Raw genomic sequence first — 25,759 nt, forward strand, 5'->3', positions numbered from 1 at the left:
TGATACACAGGTGGCATGGTGGTGGTTGGACTTTTATTCACCCAAGAAATGGAGAACACCTAACTCTCCCTACCTCTATCAGGGGTTTCCCTGCCTTCGCTAACATGCTTAATGGGTCTGTCAGAATATCCTTGTAATGAGTCCACCGTCCTGTGTCAATCTCTAATTCCGTCTCTTACACCTTTAAAAAAAACTAGAAGGTAGCATCAATGTTCTTGGTCCATGAGAATGACTCCCTTCTCCTGGACTCTGGAACAGTTCTGGTTGTAAGTTCTTAACCAGGGGGGGAATGACTCCCTTCCCCTGGTCCCAATACTTCACAAACAAGGGACAGCCAATCCTGTAACACTCTAAAGTCAAGTTTCTTCACTGCATGTGGAATGACTCCCTTCCCCTGGCCTTGGGATTCCGTATTCAGCTCTTAATTGTCAAGAGAATGACTCCCTTCTATTGACTGTGTTGACTGCGTCTTTTCTTCAACTTGGGGGGATTTACTCCCTTCCCCAGGCTTCTTGGCATTTTCCCTGTGGTGCACTACCAGGAGAATGGCCCCCTTATCCTTGTATCTTGGTGTTCAGTCACTTTACCCTCAGCGAAAACTCAGGGGGATGACTCCCTTCCACTGATGCTCGTTGAATGGTGTTTCTTCTTTCTCAACAGTATAGCCCACTTGGTCCTCTGGCTTGCCAAGTACAGCCACAAGGCAGAGGATTGCTCTTTCTTGCCTTTTCAGATTGTGGGTCTCAGACACATATTGCTCTATTCAGCTCGTTGGACAGACCTGTTTCACTATCTTGCCAAGCACTGTCACGAAGGAGATGATTTGTAGGGCTCTTCTTTTGTGGGTGCAGGTCCCAGACCAGAGGTTCTCTCCCTCTGTTTTTTGATGGTGTTAATATTTGTTTCTCCCCAAGGGTGTACCCTCTTCACCCTTGCGCTGTGGGTTTAGAGTCCTTGTCACTCCTGAAGGGGTATTCGTAACCCCTCCTTAACCACGGAAACTGAAGGGAGTACAACCGTCCCACCTTGGTTGTGCATGGGTCCCTGATGTTTAGTAAACGGGTCACCACAAGACAGCCAAGAGAGGATAAGGCAGAGGTTGTGGATGGGTAGGGGAGTTTAGGATCACTGGAAAGAAGGTTAGGGATGCATAAATGGATGGGTAGGGGAGGTTTGGGGAAAACCGTAACACCTGCATGCACGTACTAAATAGCCCAATACTCGCTCTTAATTGAGTCTGACCTGGGATATAGCACCTGTGATGCTGGAAATGCATCGGAGGGACAGGGCCTCCGTATCCTTGTCCTTTACTGCTTTTTATCGTGTGTTCTGTCGTGTTTTCTGCGCAGGAGTTCATGTGGGACTCCTGGCGGTGCAGCTATCCCTCCTTTTGGTTTGGTGAACGGACCCACAGGATACCCTTATGGCACCCATGGGTAGGGGTACAACCCTGTGCCCCTAGTGTATGTTTTTGGGCACCTGTGTGTGATCCACAGAGCAGGATACGGGCTGGTGGCAGCTCCGTGCTGAAATGACTGGTGCCCTGAACATCCTCCATTTTGGAATGCCCAGGCCCCGTCATTGGAATCGGTAGATTCCTGATGGAGACAAAATGGCCCCCATGGCCTCTTGCCTTCCATTGCCTGTTACCCTGATCTTCCCGAAGTCCCGGGAAGCCCTGACTCTGTCCCTTCCCCCTGACTGGCTGTTGGGTGGAAGTTCCGTATATGGTAGTGTGGGGAAGTGCTGACCAGACTGGCTGGAGCCTTCTCAACGACCGTATGTTGTGGGTACGCCTGTAGTTGGGACCTGGGTGAATGGTTGACCAATATACATTCTATGTTGTGACTGTCTAGTGTCTGGTTTTTGACACAATGGTTGAGACAGCCCTGCCCGAAACCGGTATGAATGCAACTTGGAGTGTTGAATGGCTCGGTACTTGTCCCAGAACACATAACTTGTTGTGAGTGTCTGGAGAGAAGTGAATGGCCTGAATGCCTCATGTGCCTAATTGGCTGCCTGCCTACATGAATGCCCGTAGTCGTGATTGGATGCTTGAGTGCGACCCAGCGGAATGAATGGGAGATCAACAGTATATCTGGGGACCTCTCACTGCTAGGAATCGTTTTCAGAAGCTGAAGTCCACTATGATGAGTAACTGGAGTGAAGTTTAACCTTGAGCCCTGCTGGACGAGAAGAATTGCTGTTGCTCTCCTTTGCAATCTGAAAGCTGCTGTGCTTCAAGAACTGACCCAGAGAGGACCTGGTTAGGCGCCCTCTTCCCGAGCCACGAGGGACCATCGTGCACAGCTGATCTTTGCCTAAGCTACCTGGTAGGTAGACCTTCGACAGGCTGCCGACCCGATACAGGGACTGCTGCGGAACTCCAAGGAGAAGCTCCCGGACTGTTGTCCGCCACTGCCGCCGACCGCCATCGCCGACTGGAGCCACCTGCTCCCGTTGCCTAACAACCTCATTGATCCAAGGACGCTCTCGTCCGCATCGTCGCCGCTGTATCCTGCTGGAGAAGGCCTGACCGTCGACGCGCCGAGGAGCATCCACCGGTGGGTTTCCCGCCACCCAAAGACCACAGATGCCGACGACTCGACGCCCTTGCTGGGCCACAGTTCTTCAACTCTTTGCAGACTAGAACTATCGACACTGAGGTGCCCCGCCCGCCTCTTCCTGGCAGGACGTTTACGCTTCCCCATCAACGAGCACCGCTAGGAATGACGCGGCCACTTCAGTCGTAGCTCGACCTGTTCTCCGTCGGACGACCCGTGACTCCTGCCTGAAAGGGAGGACACTCGAGAAGGGTTGTCGATTTCCCTGACGCGGAACGCTACAACACCAAGGTATTTTGGGGTTGCCGAACTATTGGGAAGCCTAAGGGTGACCAGTATATGGACTGGGCTTGTATCTTTCTTCTACAGGTTGCCCAGGTGGGAGGGGGGGGAACACCACCCAGAGCTGTGTTTACCGGTAGTTACCAGTACTCTGCCTATTGCTCAACCATCATGCTTTCCTTCCTCTCTCTACTGCTGGTTTCCTCTTTATTTTGGTCTGTGTGTCACTCTGACCGTATGCACTTTAAGGAGATCTAATAACGTTAGTGGTACCACTTTAGAATTGTACATATTTACCATTGATTTTCAGAGGACAAAGTGAGTTATCGTGATTGTGTATGACCGTAAAATATTAATTATATAAAGATTGTTTTAACCGATAGTGTGTGGACATTCCTTTGTGGGGGCTTGGGGACTACACTGTACTTAAGAACCAGCTTGCATCACCTCCCGAGAAGCTAGGCCTTGATTGCTTGTCCATTGCTACCGTAATAGAGAATCTTGGCAGGGGTCTCTGTGCCTCCCCTCTACCATAGAGAGCGGAAGTGCAGACCCCCTCCGGTCTTTACAGCGCCTACTCCCAGTACCTGTCCACTTAATGCTCACAATCCTGTCTTGCACCCAGTCACCTGGCCTCTTCCTATACCCTCAAATATATGAACACATGGATTGAATGTTATGTAGCAACATAAATACATGATGGAGAGCAATACCTTCTACAACAAACCATGCATGATCAACACACAATTCATGTGGGACACATGGAACATAGACAATGTCTACATATTCTGCAAACTCATATCCTAATTCAGTTACCCTACCATACGTGCCCCATTGCATCAACGGGCTAAAGCATGTGGATCACACAAAAACTGTTAATTAAGACAGTCCAAAACGCTGCCCTTTTCCTTCACAGGGCCAATACATGCCCCCAGAAACTGCCCTGTTAGCTCACAGGCCTCGTTAAATTGTTGGAGGACAGAAATGACTGTAGGCATTAATAAAAGCTGCCCCGTTTCATCATGGGCCTAAATGTATGAACACAGTATTCAAGTTCTTAATCCTCAAACATACGTTACACCAAACATGATTCCACATTGCATCGTTACAGTGCCATACCCAGCTTTGGCTCTGGGAGCCACGCAGTGTCTCCAAGCAAGTTGCTGAAGTCGAATCAATGCTGTACTCCGTCTGCTTCACTGGAGTCACAGCTGCTGCCCGGGCAAAACAATAGCTTTTCTCCCCCATGTCACTGCTGCGGCTGAGACCAACTCAGCCTCTGCAGCCTCCCAAATGCTGCTCCTTGCCCTGCTGTCATCCGCCACTCCCTGCCCATGTCCTTGAAGGTCAAAACAAACGGCACTGAGCATGGGCAGGTGCAGCTATTTTCAAGCCCTGGTGGCACATGCTGAAGGCACGTTGCTGCCAGGGATCATGGGAAATATAGTTTCCCGGCGCCCAACAGCCCACAAATCCTCAGTCCTCACTTCTCTGTTGCAGCCACGTCAACTGTCCCGGCAACCCGTTTACCTGTTGGTTTCTTGCCGGCGTCCTTCGGTTGCTCTTGGGCTTGTCTGGCTTCTGTTTCAGGATTCTTGCGTTTTCTCTCGCTCTCCGGTGTGCTGCGGTGGCCCTGCAGCCTGTGGTTCCTCGCAGGATTCATGCCTTCACTCTACCGCAGAGTGCATCTTCCTTGCACGCCTGGACCTCTGCTTCGCCAGCATTCCAGTAGGTCCATCCACGCTGTACCGGGTAGTGACGCCTCTACCATCTCGCTAGCGTCCTGCTCACCAGCCGAATTGTTCCTACGTTTGCGACTCCTCCCGGGATGGCTCCACAACTGCTGTCCTTCTGTTTTTATGTCCAACCAATTGTTTTTGAATCGCTAGAATGCTGAATTGCAGTTATTGTGGTATTCTTCATAGTTCCAGAACTCCTCCTCATCTTAGTACTTCTACAATGGGTAGTGTGGTCTTTTTGTTTTGTTCACTTTCGTTCACGTGGTTCTCATATATGACCCGACACATGTACATGAGGTGACCGAGTATGATACTGGGGTGTACATTATGGGTATGGTCAGGAGGATACTGCACCCTCCCCAGATGGTTTCACCTGTCTCCAGAGGTGGAATCTCTCCCCAGGAGGTCTTCCCGCTCTGCGCCACCCCCAGCGGGACTATCGCGTAGCAGTATCACCACCTTAGCCTCATGTGAAGGTGCTCACCCTCATGGAGAAGCAACGACATCTCGGGATGCGTCACTATACATTCTGTATTTTTTATACTTTGTATTATGTGAACACTGAGATGTACATGTGTAAAATGAAGAAATGCACATATTGTGCAGTGTATAGTTCTCAGGATGCTGTGGATTAAGTGGACCTCTGTCTCAGCCTAGCACTTGTTCCTGCCCATAAAACATTCTCTGCCATGTACAGCATTAGGGTATGCTTTGCTTCCTTTTCTGGTTGAGTGTGTTGGCAGCACCCCCCAATTAAATGTTAGTGGTTGGCCATAAACTGCCACAACAATGGAGGTGTTCCTGGAGATTTCTGAAAGTCCCCTCGAATGTACATCTCAGAGTTTGCCTGGTCAAGTGATTGTAAAAGTTTCAATGTGGCAACAGCACAAGTCGATTGGCTGACAGATGTTCTACTGGTAACTATGTGCGAGATTGGGGGTCATATGCAAGCAACTGCTTTAGGAATAAAAGCAGCTACACTAGAACAGTACTTTGCTGAACGCTGGTTTCAATCCCAATCAGGAAGTAATAACCAGAGGATTGTGATGGCTCTGCAACAGCATCCCTTGACCCCTTGAAAGCAGATTCTGAAGCCCTGCCTCCCCTATGACCAGACAAACCCAACTGCGTGCTTTCCCTTTGATACAGTGGGACTAGTCTGAGCTGTACCTCCCCTGAAGCTCCTGGGTCTGCCTTTGCCTCCTGTTCCAGAAACTGGAGCACAGTTTTCACAAGAAACCAATTGTCGGGGCAGATTAAATTTTTTGCCAGTTCTGGCTCCCTAACTTTGTGTGTCTTCTGTGACTAGAGGAACTTCAGCTGAAGTCCCCCTTTCACTGTAACTTCATCTTTGGGGTGCTGCCCTTTGTAGCCCATGAGACTACCAGGTCAGGGGTGCCTTTTAAGCACTCCATTTTGCTCCCATTGTGGCAGAAATCACCAGCATGCTCCGCTCCTCCCGAGTGGCACCCCAGACCCTGTTATGGCGGGAGCTGTAGCTACCTTTACCGGATCAGTAGTCAAATGCACCTGTGATGTAGCCACTAGGGTACTCACCAGGCCCATGGTAATAATTGCATGTCGATCAGCCTACCACTGGGGCATTCACCAAGCCCATAGAAATGTGGCATGTCCATTAGTACACCGCTGGGGCACTCACCAAGCCCATAGAAATGTCATATCCATCAGTACACCGCTGGGGTACTCGCCAATGATATTTTATTTGTATCGTGCTCGTACACGTGTTTGAGAGCGCGACAAGGCAAGGGAGGGAAACGGGGGAGAACAAAACGGCGATCTTAATAGGCCCAGTGACATTGAGAACGTGCAAGTGCATGGGAAAGGGAAAGGGCTAAAGTGCATGGAAGGGGGAGATTTGAAAGTGCGGAGCAGAGGAGAACAGATAAATAATAAATACAAATAAAATGGATAATGGAGCAATAAACAGAGGTAGTGCAGCCAGCAAGTGGCAAGTGCTGTGTTTACGGCAGCAGAACTGGGTAAATCTGAAAAGCGCATAAAAAGAAGAAAAAGGGCGTGGTGGGGGGCTGTATGGGTACAGATACAGTCCCCAGTGCAAGGGGTGGCCGGGAGGCAGTGCAGAAGGGTGGCAGGGTGAGCAGGTAGGTACCTGGGCCAAGGGGACAGAGGGCGGCCAGGTGCATGGTGCCAAGAGAGAGCAGATCAGCAAGGGAGAGGCGGAGCAAAGGCAGATGCAAAGAGGAAGGTCTTGAGGTGCTTCCTGAACTGTAGATGGTTCTCCTCAAGTTTTAGAGTAGCAGGGAGGCTGTTCCAGAGGGAGGCCCCGGCCGAAGACTGAGATATACCTCCGGCTCGTTTCTTTGAGAAACTACTGACCCTGAGGGAGTTGGAGGAGCAAAGAGTTTGAGAGGGGAGGTATTTACGAAGGGATATCTGAAGGTATTTTGGACCCAGGCCCCAGAAAGCCTTGTGGACAATGCAGAGGGTTTTAAATGTAATCCTTGCATCCACTGTGAGCCAATGGAGAGATTTCAGAGCTGGAGAGATACGATCCCAGTGCTTGAGGCCAAGGACAAGTCTCGCAGTCCTGTTCTGGATTAGTTGCAGAGGGCGAAGAGTAGAGGCAGGTAGATTTGGAATGAGGCTGTTAAAATAGTCCAACCTAGAGAGAATCAGAGCTTGGATACCATGAGCTTCTGGGGGAAGGAGAGGAAAGGCAGAGTACCTCTGAGGAGGTGCAGTAGGAAGTTTGACTTTTGAGAGAGTGAGATCTCTATGGCATTCAGACAAAGATCATTGGCGGCACACCAATCGTGAATGGCAGTTGGGCAATCAGCGATTAGGGAGGAAGAGGAGGTGGCCGAGGGCAGCCGGAAAATGAGTTGTCGTCAGCGTAGCGCTGAAAATTTGAGCAGAGAATGGCAATGCAGTAGGCGAGAGTTGCCAGGTATTGGTTGAAAAGCCAGGTTAAGAGGTTAGACTCCTGGGGAACACCACAGGTAGAGAGGAAGATACAGGATAGGAAGGACCCCAGTTGGACCTGGGAGAGTCGTTCAGAGAGTAAAGAGGTCAGCCCAACAAGAGCCTGACCAGTGATACCCAGGTATCGCCCATTGATACCAATTGAAATGTGGCTTGTCCATCAGTACAATGCTGGGGTACTCACCAAGCCCTTCGAAATGTGGCTTGTCCATCAGTACACCGCTGGGGTACTCACCAAGCCCTTCGAAATGTGGCATGTCCATCAGTACACTGCTGGGGTACTCACCAAGCCCTTCGAAATGTGGCATGTCCATCAGTACACTGCTGGGGTACTCACCAAGCCCTTCAAAATGTGGCATGTCCATCAGTACACTGCTGGGGTACTCACCAAGCCCTTTGAAATGTGGCATGTCCATCAGTACACTGCTGGGGTACTCACCAAGCCCTTTGAAATGTGGCATGTCCATCAGTACACCGCTGGGGTACTCACCAAGCCCTTCGAAATGTGGCATGTCCATCAGTACACTGCTGGGGTACTCACCAAGCTCATAGAAATGTGACATGGCCATCAGTACACTGCTGAGGTACTCACCAATCACATAGAAATGTGGCATGTCCATCAGTACACCGCTGGGGTACTCACCAAGCCCTTCGAAATGTGGCATGTCCATCAGTACACTGCTGGGGTACTCACCAAGCTCATAGAAATGTGACATGGCCATCAGTACACTGCTGAGGTACTCACCAATCACATAGAAATGTGGCATGTCCATCAGTACACCGCTGGGGTACTCACCAAGCCCATAGAAATGTGACATGGCCATCAGTACACTACTGAGGTACTCACCAAGCCCTTCGAAATGTGACATGTCCATCAGTACACCGCTGGGGTACTCACCAAGCTCATAGAAATGTGACATGGCCATCAGTACACTGCTGGGGTACTCACCAATCATATAGAAATGTGGCATGTCCATCAGTACACCGCTGGGGAACTCACCAAGCCCATAGAAATGTGGCATGTCCATCAGTACACTGCTGGGGTACTCACCAAGCCCTTCGAAATGTGTCATGTCCACCATTGTATTCTGCTTCGCCTCCTCCGTGCTCACATGGAACTCCTTACCTGTGTACAGCTTAGAAAAGTGATTTGCTTGTGTGGATTGGTTTGAATGTTGGGAACAGGAAGCCTGATCTGCTCTGTGTGCGCACACCACATCCTCATATGATGTGTTTGATGTATATTTGCAGCGTGCTTCTGAGCAAACTGCTGATTTACTGAAGCCGTGCTAATCTTAAGTGCGCCCTCTGAGTTTGGGATGAGCTTGAGGGCAGCATACATCTTTATGTAATGTTCCAGGCCTTTGCATCTGTAAGGTGTGTCCCACATTCTCTGGTCCCTCCTCCTGATCTTAACCACTCTACTCCTCCTTCTTGGTGACTTCAACATCCACCTGGATGCTTCCTGTTCTTCCACTGGACTCTCATGACCTCTGCAACTCTCTCTATTCTCCCCTCGGGCCCGACTCACTCTACAGGGCATACTCTGGATGTTGTGATCTCTTCAGATCTTCCCCTTTCGATTCCTCTCACCACTCTTCTCTCCTGTAGTGATCACTTTCTCCTATCCTCCCATCTCACCCTCTCCACCCCTCAGGCCAAGCCAATTCCTGCACTGCCAAATACCTTCTCGGTTATCCGACCCATGAAGCGTGTGTCACTTGAGGCTTTTGCTGCCACTTTCTCAATGCCTCTCCCGCCCCCTCGCTCCCCCTTGGCTGACTCGCACCCTGCCACAGCCCTTTCCATAATCCACTCTGCTATATCTGATACTCTTGATGTTCTTGCCCCTTTCATGAGGATCCACTTGAAGCCCAAAGCCAACTCTTGGTACGACTCAGACCTCGGCACCCTTCAACACAAGTGCAGGGTGGCTTAGAGGAAACGGCGTGTTTCTGGTACATCCTCTGAAAAACTGACTTCCCGCCTGCTCCAAAGGCAATACCGGCTCTGTCTGCACCAGGAAGAGGGCCCACATCCAAGCCTGCGTCTCCGTAGCATCTAACAACTCGGCCCAACTCCTGAAAATATGCAAAGAAGCTGGCCATTCCTGCCACAGTCTTTACATCTCCTGTCCCCTCCCAGGCCCTCTGCATGGCCCTGGCTTCTCATTTCATCTCTAAAACTCAGGACATCCTGTCCTTCCTCTACCCCTCCTACCTCTACTCCCTGCTTTTTCTCTGGCCCTTCATCGGCCATTTTGAAAGGATTGTGTCCTCCGAAGTATTCCTTATCTATGATGTTTGTATCTCCAGCTTGCTGGCCTTGGGAAAAAAAAATTCCCAGTAGAGGGGGCTGTGCGTCGACGTCCGTCGAGTAGGTGTTCCTCGACAGCCACCGTGTCGACGTCATCATGCCTATAAATGGCCACGTGCAGCGTCCGTTGCTCAGTTCCGTTTTTCCGCGCTTCGTGTGCCTCGGAATACCGTTGCTCAGTTCGTCAGTCGAAATATAGTCATATTTCCTCGAGAAAACCGACTCGTACTCGATGGCTTCCTCCTCCGACCCAACGGCTCCTCGGTCCGGTTTCAAAAAATGCCGAAACTGTGGGAAGAAAATGTCGTTGACGGATCCTCACAGGATCTCTTTGTGGTGTCTGGGAATCGAACACCAGTGTTCGGAGTGTGAGGAATGCCTATCCATGACGGCGAAAGCCTTGAAGGAGCGTAAGGGGAAGCTCGAGAGAGGTAAGTCAGTTTTAACTTCCTCGAAAGTTTCCGCGGTAGAGTCGAGACATTCGTCTCCTCACCGTCTAGACCGCATTCTCGGTCTAGATCTCAAAGTGGCTCCCACCACTCGTCGAGGTCTAGACACTCGAAAGAGACGTAGAAGATCTCCTTTGTCGTCGTCTTCTAGTTCCCCTGAAAGAGTACATTGCCCCACAAAACACCACTCTCAGGCTGAGTGGGAGGAATTCAGAAAAAAGATGCTAAGCGTCTTCGAGAAAGCGGCCTCGACCCCCTCGAAGTCAGCTGAGGGTGATACCCCGGGTGAAAAGCCCAAAAAATCTAAAGGCCGCGAGTCGAAGCACCCGGCGAAAGTCGATCCGAAAGCGCCATGAGCCATCGCGCCATCGTCGAAAGCCCTTTCGAAGATCGGCGCCATCGACGCCGTTATCGAAGGGTTCTTCGACGCATCCGTCGATCGAGTCGACGCCGGCGTCTACGCCGACATCGACGCCGATAAAAGAAAAACCTACGGCTACTCCACAGCCAACGGTTACACCGAGAGCCTCCGACACGACGTCGAGAACGTCGTCGACATCCTCGAGCAGGATTCCGATCCTCTCCAGTTCTTCGAGGCCTCTTCCAGACGCCTTTGTCGGCGCCTTCGAGGATTTTTACATCGACATCGACCTTTTCAAGGCCACTGATGATGGCTCCCTCTGCTTTAGAGATGGGTTTTATACCATTTCACAGGCCAGAGCATCCCCCCTTAACTTCAATTTATGAAGAAAGGGAAGATTCTGATCAGGAAAGGCCTTTTGGGCTGCAGAGGACCACATCACCTGAACCAGAGACTTTTGCCTCTGAGGAAAGAAGGTTGAAAGACCTTCAGGATGCATTACAGGAAGCAAGTGGCCTAGACACTTCCCCAGAAGTGGAATTTGTCAATCCAGACCCAGGGGAACATGCTGAAACCCCTTATAGAACTCTAATGTCAAGAATTATGGAGTTCATGGGTTGATCTGCGCCTTCACCTGTTTTTCAACAGGATGACCTCACAGATATTCTGGATAAAGGTCCACATGAGGATCCTGTGGTTCCCTTTCATTCTGCTTTACAAAGAAAGATTTGAACTAACTGGGAAACTCCTGAAGTTGTCCCTGCGGTTAACAAGAAGTTGTCATATAGGGTATCGGCTGCTGACCTGAATACCTATCTAAGCACCCTACTCCAGAGAGTCTGATGGTCCAGGCTGCAACTTCATCAGGCAGTACATCTGCATACCCCACTGCTCCACAGGATAGGGATGATAAAAAATATGATGCCATGGCTAAGAAAGTTTTCTCAGCCTGTAGCATGGCTTTAAAATCTATTAATGCGACTTGTACGCTCGCTAGGTTCACGCACACTCTTTGGGAGTGTGCTTCATCAGCGGCTGACTGCCTCCAGGAAGGAGAAGAAAGGGACGCATTTTTAAATATCATCAGAGATGGTAAAGATGCAATGTGTGAGTCCCTTCAAACCGGCATTGATTCTGCTGACAGTATCGGCAGGGCCATGGCAGCAAGTACCACAATCTGCAGGCATGCGTGGTTGAGAAAGTCCGGCTTTGCTTCCGACGTACAGGCCAGACTTTTAAATATGCCCTTTGACGGCTCTTCCCTGTTTGGTAAAAAGGCGGATGACAGTTTGGAAAAACTGCAAACATCTAAAGCAGCAGCCAAGTCACTAGGAGCTGCAATCCGCCAAACTAATTTTCGTCCCTCAGGATCCTCTTGGAGAGGAAGGTCCTTTCACTATTATTCCTCATATGGAAGAGGCAAAGGACGGCCGACTCAAAGAGGCCAAGGAAAATTTACCCGTGGTGGACGGGGTAGAGGAAAGAAAGCCGCAGTAGCCGCTTTACCTTCGGCAACTGCATCAGTCGCCCCCAAACCATTCTGAGGTCTCCCATCACAAGACACCTGTAGGGGGCAGGTTAACTCACCATCTGACGGAATGGCAGGCTATTACGTCAGATGCTTGGGCATTGGAGACAGTTGCCCAAGGTTACTGCCTGCCTTTTCTACGCATCCCTCAGAGCCATCCACCGGGGAAAAGCTCTCTGAAAGTGCCGGATCCGCTCATCTTGCAGGAAATTGTAGACCTGCTAGAGAAAGGTGCCATAGAACCGGTACCTGTAGCGGACAGGAACAAGGGCTGGTACTCCCCCTACTTTCTCATACCAAAGAAAGACGGAGGACTGAGACCCATCCTGGACTTATGAGAATTGAACAAGTTCCTCAGGAAGGACAAGTTCAAGATGGTAACTCTCTCTCAGATCCTTCAGGCCCTCCAGCTTCAGGACTAGTTGGTATCTCTGGACCTTCAGGATGCTTATTTCCATGTGCCAATCCATCCCAAGCACAGGAAGTACCTGAGGTTCGCAATTGGCAACTCTCATTATCAATTTCGAGTTCTGCCATTTGGGCTGACCTCCGCCCCGAGGGTCTTCACCAAGCTAATGTCGGTTGTGGCTGCAAGTCTAAGGAGGGAAGGGATTCACGTCTACCCCTACCTGGACGATTGGTTGATCAGAGCAGTTTCTTCGGAACAAGCTCGGATCCAACTAGATTGTCTGCCACTTCCTTCACAAGCTGGGCTTCTCCCTCAATTTAAAGAAGTCACAGATGATACCATCACAGAGACTCCAATTCATTGGAGCACTCCTGGACACGTCCCTGGGAAAAGCCTCGCCACCAGAGGTGAGGGCTCAAGATATTCTGCAGATGGTCACCAGGTTTCAAAATGCCCAACGTCTCCCAGCCTACGACTTTTTGAGGTTGCTAGGCCTCATGGAAACCTGCATATCCTTTTGCCAGAGGCTCGCCTGAGAATGAGATCCCTTCAGTGGGCACTGAGGACTCAGTGGTCACAATTCTCAGGGAGGATGACAGATCTCCTCCGGATTCCGGACAAGGTAGCCCACGACCTTCAATGGTGGGCCTATCCAGAGAACATCTTGAAAGGAGAAATGTTTTGGCAACCATGGCCGGAGATGACAGTAGTCACAGACGCCTCACTCACGGGGTGGGGGAGCCCATGCCAACGACTTGACCATCAGCGGTCGTTGGTCTCCATCGGAGTCCAGACTACACATCAACCTGTTGGAGCTGAGAGCCATCAGACTGGCACTGAAGGCTTTTCTGCCGTCTGTACGGGGGAGAAACGTCCTGATGACGGACAATACAGTGGCCATGCACTACCTCAACAAAAGAGGAGGCGTAGGGTCACTGCCACTGTGCAGAGAGGCGATGCAGCTCTAGTTTTGGGCAATTCAGGAAGGAATCTCTCTATCGGCAATTCACCTAGCCGGAGAGAAGAACTTGACAGCGGACGCTCTGAGCAGGCAGAACACAGTCTCAGGAAGTCCTTCAAGAGATCTTCGCCCTTTGGGGAACCCCTCAAGTGGATCTGTTCGCCACCAGTATCAACAGGAAGTGCGACAGATTTTGCTCAAGGAAATTTCCCCCGAGAGGAGCTCTAGGAGACGCGTTCGTAGTGGACTGGGAGTTCCCACTTCTGTACGCGTTTCCTCCGGTCCCTGTCATTCCTCAAATGATCAGGAGGTTGAGAAGGTTTCGGAAGACCATGATCCTAATTGCCCCGGATTGGGCCAGGAGAACGTGGTACCCGGACCTTCTGGGCATGTCCATCCATCCTCCAATTCGTCTACCGTACAGAGAGGATCTTCTCCCGCAGAAGGGAGGTCCGGTTCTCCATCCAGCCATCAAGACCCTCAACCTTCACGCTTGGTATCTGAAAGGTTGAGGTACAAGGATTGGGACCTTCCAGATGACGTCATGGAGGTGTTGCTTTCGGCCAGAAGGCCAGCAACTAAATTTCTATACCGCTGCCGTTGGAATAAATTTTGCAGCTGGTGCAGAGAAAAGAATATCGAACCCTTTTCATGTGGTACACCTGCGGTGTTATCCTTACTTTATTTGGCAAATTCAGGCCTTCAAGTTGGCACTATTAAGGGCTATCTCGCAGCGCTATCGATCTTTAAGCGCACTGCAGAGGAGCCATCGTATTTCAAAATTCTATTGGTAATACAATACCTGAAAGTTCTAACTAATGTTTACCCTCCAAGACCATTCCAAGTTCCCTTATGGGACTTAAATCTAGTTTTAAACTTCCTAAAGGGTGCTCCTTTTGAACCACTCCACTCTTGTTCATTGAAGTTTCTCACCCTCAAAACTGTTTTATTGGTAGCATTAACATGTGCTAGAAGGGTTAGCGTGATACAAGCCCTATCTTGTAAACCTCCTCATACAATTTTTCACAACAACAAAGTCGTTCTACAGGTGAAGCCTAACTTCCTCCCAAAGGTAGTTTCTGAATTTCACATTACTCAGAAGATTACTTTACCTTCATTCTATCCTCCTCCCCATTCGGGGAAAGAGGAAGAGAGACTACACAGGCTGGACCCTAAGCGAGGCTTGAGTTTTTATATCAGTAGACTTGCTAAATTTAGACAAGCAGACCAACTCTTTGTAGGTTACGCAGGACATAAGTTGGGATTACCAATAACCAAACAAACCATCTCCAGATGGATTATTTTAGCCATTCTGGAATGCTACAAACTGGCAGGGAAAGAGCCCCCTCAAAATCTAAGGGCTCATTCGACCAGGGGTATCGCAGCCTCCTCAGCTCTTCAAAGAGGGGTACCAATTAGAGACATATGTGCGGCTGCCACATGGTCGTCCGCATATACCTTTACCAAATTTTATAGCCTGGATTCCTCTTCTAGTCAAGAGACTAGATTTGGCAAAGCTGTGTTACACTCTGTTCATTCTTAAAGAGTAATATGGCATCTCTTACTCCCACCTCCAATCACATACCACTGCTATGGGAGTCTATCATAGATGAGGAATACGTCGGAGGACACAATCCCTTCGAAGAACAAGTTACTCCTTACCTGGTAACGTTCTTTCGATGGGATGTTCCTCCGACGTATTCCTTATCGCCCCTCACATCCATCCCCGCAGTAACATTTCCCTTGTGGTTGCAGCTTACGCTCCTTCAAGGGTAGTAACCATTCATGCAATAACTACCTTACTCTACAGAACGGAACAGAGCAACGGACGCCTCGCGTGGCCATTTATAGGAATGATGACGTCGATGTCGATACGGTGGCTGTCGAGGAACACCTACTCGACGCACACCGCCCTCTACTGGGAAAACATTTTTCCGAGGCCAGCAAGCTGGAGATACAAATATCATGGATAAGGAATACGTCGGAGGAACATCCCATCGAAAGAACGTTACCAGGTAAGGAGTAACTTGTTCTTCTCCTCCCTCCTTCTCTGCCTTTTCCCTGTTCTCCTCAGACGAGGTTTCTAGACGAGTCCGATCTATGAAAGTCTCGTCAAAACAGGTTCAACCCTGTTCCTCCAAAACCATCAAGGACCACATTGACTCCCTGGCTCCTGCTCTGGCTGATTTTTGCAACCACTCCTTCACCACTGGAGTCTTCTTCTCCCCCCCGAAGCACTCCCTTGTGCAACCTCTTCTTAAGAAACCCTCTGGTGACCCTTCCTGCCCGGCTAACTATCGTCCAATCTCCATCGCTCCTTTCCTGGGCAAACTCTTGGAAAAGCTGGCCATCTCCCAGCTTAATCTTCACTCTGAATCTGTTTATCTCCATGACCATCAGTCTGGCTTCAGAGCTGCCAGAAGCACAGAAACTGCTCTCCTGAACATCCGTGAAGACCTGCTCTCCAACCTCGATTTCAACACCCCCTGTGACCTCATCTTACTTTGTCTCTCTTCTGCCTTTGACACGGTTAACCAAGCCATCCTGCTCAACCGTCTCCGTGATAACCTGGGTATCACTGATCAGGCCCTGGCTTGGCTGACCGCCTTCCTCTCCAATCGACCCTCCCAGGTCCAACTTGGGTCCTTCCTCTCCTCTATCTCTATCTGTGGTGTTCCCCATGGGTCTAACCTCTTTCCCTGGCTGTTCAACCAATACCTGGCACTTCTTGCCCACCTCATTGTCACTCTCTGCCCCAACTTTCAGAGCTATGCAGATGACACCGAGCTAATTTTCAGGCTCCCTTCAGCCACCTCTTCTTTCTCTCATCTCTGACTGTCTTTCTGCCATCCAGGAGTGGTGTGCCACCATTGATCTCTGCCTTAATGCCAGTACGACCGAGATTCTCCTCATTGGCATGTGTACGAGCACAATAGAAATAAAATATCAATATCATTTCCGGTCACTCTCTGGCCAGCCTCTCTTGGCCCTCTTCCTGCTCCCACCTGTGAGGCTAAAAACCTCGGTCATCTTCGATTCCACACACTCCTTCTCTCCTCAAATCTCTCACGTCTCTAAGAAGTCACACTACCAGCTGCACCTCCTCCGAGGTATTCTTCCTTTCCCCCTCCTTCCCCCAGAAGCTCACTGTCTCCAAAGCTCTGGTTCTCTCTAGCCTGGACTGCAACAGCCTCTTTCTAATTTTGCCTGCCTCTACTCTCAGACCTGTGCAACTCATCCAGAACAGGACTGCGAGACTTGTCTTTGGCCTCAAGCCCAGGGATCTTATCCCTCCAGGACTAAAAACTCTGCACTGGCTCCCAGTGGCTGCGAGGATTAAGTTAAAAACCCTCTGCATTGTCCACAAGGGCCTTCTGGGGCCTGGGGCCTCAATACCTTCAACTCTCTCTGCCTAAATATCTTCCTTCTCAAGCTCTTTGCTCATACGCCTCCAACTCCTTCAGGGTCAGTCGCTTCTCCAAGCAACGCGTTGGTTGTAGATCTTTCTTCGGCTGGGGCCTCCCTCTGAAACGGCCTCCCTGAAACATGAGAATCATCATCTCCGGTTCCGGAAGCACCTCAAAACCTTTCTCTTTGCTTCTGCTTTTTCTCCTTCTCTCCCCTGCTGACTTCCTGGCTGATACTGAAACTGCACTGGTTACCTGGCCACCCTCTGATCCTAGGCCCAGGTCCCCTCCCCTCCCCGCCAGTCGCACACCTGCACTGCCTTCCTGGCAACCCCCACACTTGGGGACTGTTTTCTGTTTCACTACAGTCCCACTGCTAGCACTTGATACCTGATGTCTGCACTTACCCTTGCACTTGCCACCAGCTGCCCGCACTTTTACTTATTGTCAATTTATTCTATTATCCCATGTACCACACTGTCCCTTCCCCCTTCCCCCTTTCCATGCACTTGCACGATCTGAATGACACCTGGCCTCTAAAAATTGTTCTCTTCCCTCTGTTCCCCCTCTCTTGCCTCGTCGCGACTTGAAACACCTGTGTATAGGCCCATTATAAATGCCATATATCAGTATATCTGAATATCTTTAGGTGGTTGGATGCTTTTTTGTGAGGCATCGTAGCATCTCAACTTGTGCTCATTGTACATGTAAAATCATGTGGCTGCTTTCATGCCTGTGTTTAGAGGCCGTTGAGACTTCTTGGTAGCGTGGTGCAAATGCTCCATTCAGTAATTATCGCATGATTTGTCTCAGACACATGATCCTTGCTAGTTTGGCATGTCTCTCATACGGTGGTCTTGTTTTGTTTGCTAGCCAATGATGCCTTCACAAGTTTTTTATTTCTCGCTTCCTAGATGGAGCCAACTGGCTTTCGTCCTTCTGTCAGGAGGTGCAGAGCTGGGACGGGCTTATCCTAAGGAAGCCGATCGACATGGAGAAGAGGGAGCTGATCCAAAAGCGTGAGGCCAGTTTGCTGGACCTCCGCAGTTACCTCTTCTCGCGTCAGTGCACTCTTCTGATCTTTCTGCAGCGACCCTGGGAGGTGTCTCAGCGGGCGCTAGAGCTGCTTCACAACTGTGTACAGGAGCTGAAGCTTCTGGAGGTAAGACTGCACAAAACCACCATGGGACCTGTATGAGTTCCTTCCACCTGTATGAGGGCAGTCCCTTCCACCAAGGCACCTGTATTGGGGGGGGGGGGGGGGGGAAGAGAGTCCCATTCCACCATGGCCCCTGTATGGGGGGGGGCAGAGTCCCATTCCACCATGGCCCCTGTATGGGGGGGCAGAGTCCCATTCCACCATGGCCCCTGTATGGGGGGGCAGAGTCCCATTCCACCATGGCCCCTGTATGGGGGGGGGGGGGCAGAGTCCCATTCCACCATGGCCCCTGTATGGGGGGGGGGCAGAGTCCCATTCCACCATGGCCCCTGTATGGGGGGGCAGAGTCCCATTCCACCATGGCCCCTGTATGGGGGGGCAGAGTCCCATTCCACCATGGCCCCTGTATGGGGGGGCAGAGTCCCATTCCACCATGGCCCCTGTATGGGGGGGGCAGAGTCCCATTCCACCATGGCCCCTGTATGGGGGGGGCAGAGTCCCATTCCACCATGGCCCCTGTATGGGGGGGGCAGAGTCCCATTCCACCATGGCCCCTGTATGGGGGCAGAGTCCCATTCCACCATGGCCCCTGTATGGGGGCAGAGTCCCATTCCACCATGGCCCCTGTATGGGGGGGGCAGAGTCCCATTCCACCATGGCCCCTGTATGGGGGGGGCAGAGTCCCATTCCACCATGGCACCTGTATGGGGGGGGGCAGAGTTCCTGCCACCATGGCACCTGTATGGGGGCAGAGTACCTTCCACCATGGCACCTGTATGGGGGCAGAGTACCTTCCACCATGGCACCTGTATGGGGGCAGAGTACCTTCCACCATAACGCCTGTAATGGGGCAGAGCCCCAATCCCCCACACTACCTGTCCCTGTTATGGAAGTAAACCAGTGGCCATTCCACCACTACAATAGCGGAGTTCAGTAACCAATCAACAGATGAGGATACTAAGCACATTTCCAGTCCATTCCTCTGAAGGCTTTGACCAATCTCCTGCTGCCCCTGTATGAGGGCAGTAACCTGTCTGTATCCCACCAATGCACTTGCTTGAGGGAAGCAACCCACTGACCTGTTCACTAAATCCTCTGCATGAGACAATGCTCAATTCATTACTCCACCTCGATGAGGACAGTAACCAATTTTACACAGAGTGCAATGATCAATCCTCCGACCCTTCGTAGACCCCTCCTATCGTTACACTGTGGCTACACCAGCAATGCGTGGTAATGCAATGATTTAGGTCTGGAGTGGGTGGGGGTGGGCAAAACTCCTTGCCTCATGATAGAATGCCTCAACAAGGCTTTCTGTTGGTATTCTAGAGCCATCGAACAAACTGGTATCTTTGGGGCTTTGCATTTCAGTAAAACATGTTCTTCCTTTGTTTCACCCGCAGGTCTCTGTCCCCCCTGGAGCTCTAGACTGTTGGGTGTTCTTGAGCTGCTTGGAAGTTGTGCAACGGATAGAAGGCTGCTGTGAGAGGGCACAGCTGGACTCCAACATCTCCCACATGGTTGGCTTATGGACTTATGCCACGGAAAAGGTATGTTTAGGATGGAAATATTCTGCAGCAGAGGTGCTGGATTTCTCTCCTTTGTTCCTTCTGCTTGCCTATATTTTCACCTCCTAACCAATCTGCTCCCTCTTAATATTCCCCCCCTCTGATGCCCCTATCCGGGGGCTCCTGCTTCTTGATCCGATCTCAGGAACTCTTCACTGGGATCTTCCTGGCTTGTTTTTCCACCTATACCATATCCATGTGGTTGAACTGGGATTTATATTCCTTGTCCCCATGCATGTGGATTGCTTATTGACTTGGTCAAGTTTATTCTCTATGAAGTGACGTTGGGATACTTGCCTCCCCAGGCATTTTGCCCACATCCAGCTTAGTGTCTGAGTTTCATACACCCAGGCCTCAATTGGTCTCTTACGTTTACGCCCTCTTGTTCCTCTCCCTATGTCCGTCTCTTGCTCTATTATCCTAATTTCCTCCTTCCTACGCCACTCAGTCTCTCCTCTTTACCTCTTTTCCTACTCTCTCTCGTTATCCACCTTGTCCTCTCTATAGTCTACCTCCACCCTCTGATCTTACTATACCCTTCTGTGCTCTCCTTAACACACTAATACTACCAGTCTTTCACTTGACCTGTCTCTCGGCTGTACCCCTATGCCTCTCTCCACTCTACTACTCCTCCCACACCTTTCCCAGTCTCCTTCCTTTAACTCATATTCTCATTACCATACACCTTACTCTCACTCACACCTTCCATGCCAACTCTGAGCTAAGTATCGCTTCCTCTCACTAACCAACACCTCACCTTGCACACCTCAGAAATTCTCTTACACGCCCTTCTCCTCTGTCCTTGTACAACATATTTACAAAGCCTCTATTCGACAAGCTGGACCATCTGGGTGTCACCTACACCAACTATGCAGATGACACCCAGATACTACTTGCTCTCTCTGGTAACTACAATTCTGACGTCGGCCGACTCAATGAAGTCTTCACCATCATTCAGGCATGGATGGCCACACACGGCCTCTACCTGAATGGTAAGACTGAACTGCTTCTTGTCGGCTCCTCCAACACCCTCCTGAAACTCAGCCCCAGCTAGAATAGCATCATTATTGATGGTAACACTATACCCATCGCTAAAAGTGTAAAAACCCTCGGTTTCTATTTAGACACCAATACCAACCTCTCTAAACAAATCAACATGATCGCCTCAGCCACTGCCTACACAGGCAAGCTGATCAGGGCTTGCAGACCACTGCTATCCACCAACAGCTGCCTCACATTAGCTAGAGCATTTATACAGTCCAAACTGGACTACTGCAACAGCTTATATGTAGGCGCTAACAAATCCATAACAAACAAATTGCAGGTCTTCCAAAACAACACACTCCGAGCTGCTCTTAATATTCCCAGAAGAGAACATATTTCTGCTATCAGAAAATCATGCAAATGGCTATCCATTCAACAAAAAAATCGCCCAAAAACTATTTGTCTATCTTACAAAGCTCTGAATCACCTTGCCCAGCCTTATCTAACTGATGAATTTACCATGAAACCTGCTACCAGAATCACCAGATCCACCAATACACTATGCCTGGTGGTGCCCAAATATACCCTAAAAAGAGCCGGCGGTACCAGTTTCCCGGTTCTAGCTGCCCAACTCTGGAATATACTTCGTCTGAACATCAAATCCATCTCAACCTTTCAACCATTTAGAACCCATGTTACCACCTGGCTACTGAACAAAAACTAACACCTCAGATCACTCTGGACACCTCATACACCCACTCACTACCACCCTGCATCTGTTTAAACTAGCTTCTGTAACCTTCCTGTTGACATATTAGACAAATGTATAATCCATTTGCAATAACTGTATCTTGTAAATTGTATAAGCTCTGCACTGATGTTCCAAATGTATATACCTGTACCTGTAACCATATCCTTCAGCGCCCATATACCCCTGGGTCTGGAGCGCTATACAAATAAAATAAACACACCTGATATCTTAGCCCTCCTCCTTCCTCACCTGACTTATTCCCATTTTCCTGTTCCTCCTTTTATCGCTCTCCTTCTCTCCTTTCATTGGCTATCTCCCTCACCTAGTTCCCTTTTGCCAACTGCTGGCTTCCTCCCACCCTGCTAGGTGTTTGTTACGCTCACCTGGCTCCCACAGAGGCGTCGATCTGAACTGGACAGCTGCGGTCTCCACCAATGTGACGCATAGGGCCGAGATGACGGACTGGACTGGCCCACCTAGCTTCATTTGCTTGGCCCGTAGGAATATTCTTCTGCAAATGGAGAAAGGGAATTAACCTCCCATGGAGTTGAGCGTAAATCCCCCCACCCCTGCTGTTCTCCCCACAGATCACCTTTGATGTCCCCTCTTATAGTCTCACCTGATGGTTCGAAAAGATGAGCTCTCCATCCTGCATTGAGCGCAGGGGCGCGTGGATAACCAGTTGCTTCACTGGCTCGAAGGAATTGGTGAGTTCCAGAACAATATTGACTCCGAAAAGTATGTAGTTTGTAAGAGTTCACATGTCTGACTTTCACTCTTGTCCGATTCCTTGCAGTTTGCAGCTTGACCCCAAGAAAGAGTTCCTCGTGGTAGCTGACGAAGTTCAGGTAAGGATTTGACTTATCCTACACAGTTCAATAAAATAAGGCCAGAATGTAACCTGTGGCTTGCTCCCTTATTCAGGTGTGGAAAGAAAATATGAAGTTCGGGGAATAATGTCTCCGGGGTTAAAATTAGGAAAGTCTATTGCGGTGAGAAGAGTTCCTCTTGTTTGTCCCTTTGTCTCACCCTGTTGTCCTTTTGTTCCCCTTAGGGGCCGGGGTACGGCGAGGATGCAATGGAGACTGCGCTGACCCGTGAAGAGGAATAGTACCCCTGGCGGTAATCGGGTAAGTCTATGGGGGTAGTTACTATTGCCTCTGTTTATTCCCTTGGCTCACCTGGGCTGTTCTTGTGTTCCCCTTAGGTGCCAGAGTGCGGCGGGAGCGTGAAGAAGGATGCGATGGATCATGAGGATGCTGCGAAGCCCGGTGAGTTCAGCGCGGCGCTGCAGCAGGCGAGGCGGCGCGCGTAAAATGCTTCTTTCTTCCAGCTCGAAGGCACGGTGGATCCGGAATTCAGGTAAGGATCAAAGGTTTTGCTCTTATTCTAACCTTTCTCCTTCTGTTCCTCCCTTTTTCTAGGAGCTGCACACTCGAGGCGGGTGTGGCAGAAGACTGGATGCAGGCTTGCAGACACGGTGAGCGTTACGCTGCTGGATGCAGAATAATGCGAAGCATGTGCTGCTCTTCGGGCGTGGTTTAAATAGCCCCCAAAGTAGTCCCAGGTAAGTATTCCTCCCCAGCCCCACCCGAGTAAAAAATAGTCCCTAGGTAAAATAGTCCCTTCCAAGCCTCATTTGGCTTGGAGCTCTGCAGCATGGTCTGCATCAGGTAGGCTTGCAGCATGGTCTGCATCAGGTAAGTTCTACTCTATGAGCGACTGACTCTCCATATGAGTCTGGCGCCATAGGCGCCAGGACGGCGCCAGGACCGCACCCAAACAGCCCCTAGCAGGGGTTTTTGGGCTTGCTCAAAATAGCTTGATGCCTGCTTCTGGGGTTGCAGGACCTGGTCTGGTTCCCCAGGGGGTAGGCATCATGACAGTGTTGCTGGTGATTGAAAGCATAAATGGGGGCTTAAGCGCCACCCCTTTCTGATGTGTGGGTCCACCAGGTCTAAGCAATGACAGCCTACTATAGTAACACGCAGTTGCAGTGTCCCAGTGCATGTGATGGTATCCCGGCATACATGGGATGCCATATTTATAACCCGACGGGTCCACGGCCCAGTAACCGTCCAGTCCTTGAGTGTCCACGTTGGCGCACTGTTCGCTTAGGTCACTGGTCGGTTGGTGAAGTTTTCCGCCTCCTGTAAGTCTTTTCTCTCCTGATCGAGCCTGTTGCTCATTCTTATCCTCCCTGGTCATCTGGGAACTGTAGTTTCCTACACTGGCATGCATCACGAAATCTAGGTATTGGGCAAGGCAAGATGTCACTTGTATCAAGCACGCAGGCACAGAAGGAAGCAACAGGGATTGGGGCCCTCTCAACTTCAACACCCTTTTCTATGGCAGGTTCTGGGAATCCCTGTGGTTCGCTTATCAACCCGGGTTGAGTGGTATTGGCATACTTGCTCGAAAAACATTTCACCATTTACTTTTGAACGACTATTTTTGATTGTTGGTCGACATGCAGTCAAATTTAATCAAATATATATATATGGTGTGGGGTAATCCTACGAATTCTTATGTTCTTCACTTGCTTCTATGTGGTTTCAATTTACGGGTCAATTATCCTTGGTGGCTGAGTCATTTTTTTATGGAATTCCCACAGTTGTTTCAACATGGATTTCCCATTTGTATTTTGACCTATGTGATACGAACGTGTGTCAGTTCCTCACCCCAACATGAAAAGGATAAGTTTTGAAGAAGATCCAGGTGGCTCGCTGTCTCTGCACTCGCCCCTGACACGATCGTTGTCCTCCAGCCCTCCGCTCAGCTTCTGTCAGGAATTCTGTGACCGTACGTCACGCCTCTCTCTCTCTCCCTCTCCTCCTCACCGGCGTCGGCTTTCGTTCCGCGTCAGACGAAACCCTTCTCTGGCTCTTCACATGCCGCTCTCGCTGACGGCACGTCTCAGCCTTCCCCGGTCTCCTGTGACTGGATTCCTTTCAACTGCTGTGCTGCTTCCCTCCTTTTTGCTCCCTCTCTTCACTCTGGCCCTTGGCACGCGCGTCAGCTGGAGTCCTCGGTTTTCCCTCAAACCTCCTTTCTTACAACAGCTGGGCAGAACTCAATGCGCTGCCGAAGGAATATGCACCATTAACCCTTGCACAGCCAAACGTGCCTTCTGCTTAGAATGATGAGGATTACCTCTCCGGAATTTCATTCAGTTAATCACTTAATACGCCCACTCGTAGCTCTCCTCTTCCAGCATACCAGTCCCCTGTCAACAGAACCACAATTCACCATTAGTTGGAGAAAAGCCCCCTTCAACTTTTCACCTCACTGGGCACTTGTAGAATTGCCTGTCGGTCAACTCCCAGGGACCCTCCCACATGGCTATCCATGCACCATTTCACTGCCATGATGGCCTGTGATGCTCAGCCTCTTCTCCTAGTCCTGCTCCTGTGAATCAACCCTTTCACATACCTCCCCCCTTCTGTTCGGGAAGGGTGTGTTCGCGGGACGGTCTGCTTGGGCCAAAATACAACCAGGCTGATGCATGGTTTGGAAGGAAAAGGGATGCAGGGACAGGAACCATTTTAGGATCCTCGGGTTGGTGTCTTTGTTCCAGGCTAGCCAAACTAATGGGGCATGGTCTGTCACTAGGGTGAAATGGCATCCTAGGAGGTAATATCGGAGAGATTCTACGGCCCATTAGACCACCAGACATTCCTTCTCTATTGTCACATAACCCATCTCATGATTAAGAAGCTTTCGGCTGATGAAGATTATGGGTCTCTCCTTTTCACCTTGGTTTTGGTATAAGACCGCCCCCAGTCCTGTTCCCGATGCGTCAGTATAGAGGTAGAAGGGTGCTTCAAGCTTGTTCTGTAAGAGCATTTTTCAAGGAATTAAAGGCAGCCTCTGTTAGTTCATTTCGCCATACCTGCTTGGCAGGGGCAATGTTTCTTAGTAGGTTCGTTAGTGGAGCAGCTATGGTTGAGAAATGGGGTATGAACCGGCGATAGTATCCGACGAATACCAGAAAGGTCTGAACTTGTTGAGAATTGGCAGGAAACTGTAGTCTCTGAATCGCCTCCATCTTCTCCTTCTGTGATCTGACCAACATAGTATCTTAGGTATTTGGTTTGGAAGTTGGCCATGTGGGTTTTCTTTGGTTTGATATGTAATCCAGCTTTTTGCAAAGTCTTTATAATGGCTTCCAGGTGTTTCATGTGATCACTCCAAGATTGACTGTAAATAATTGTCGTTGAGGTATGCGCCAACATACTGCTCATGTCCCTTCAATAGGCTATTCATAAGTCTCTGGAAGGTGGCTGGTGCCCCGTGAAGTCCAAACGGTTGTATTGT

The 25,759-nt window shown here is 50.1% G+C and overlaps 1 protein-coding gene across 1 annotated transcript in view; it reads left to right on the forward strand.

Annotated features, from left to right (window-relative positions):
- TRAPPC10 (trafficking protein particle complex subunit 10) overlaps positions 1-25,759 on the forward strand; it is a 1,566,314-nt gene that overhangs the window by 537,087 nt on the left and 1,003,468 nt on the right. Inside the window, exons 7-8 of the mRNA XM_069635677.1 lie at positions 17,895-18,142; positions 19,543-19,689. Coding sequence (XP_069491778.1) covers positions 17,895-18,142; positions 19,543-19,689 — 395 coding nt within the window. The remainder of the gene's footprint in view (positions 1-17,894; positions 18,143-19,542; positions 19,690-25,759) is intronic.

Source organism: Ambystoma mexicanum, chromosome 7p (genome assembly GCF_040938575.1).
Source record: "Ambystoma mexicanum isolate Mex_15411 chromosome 7p, UKY_AmexF1_1, whole genome shotgun sequence".
Lineage (NCBI taxonomy): Eukaryota > Metazoa > Chordata > Amphibia > Caudata > Ambystomatidae > Ambystoma > Ambystoma mexicanum.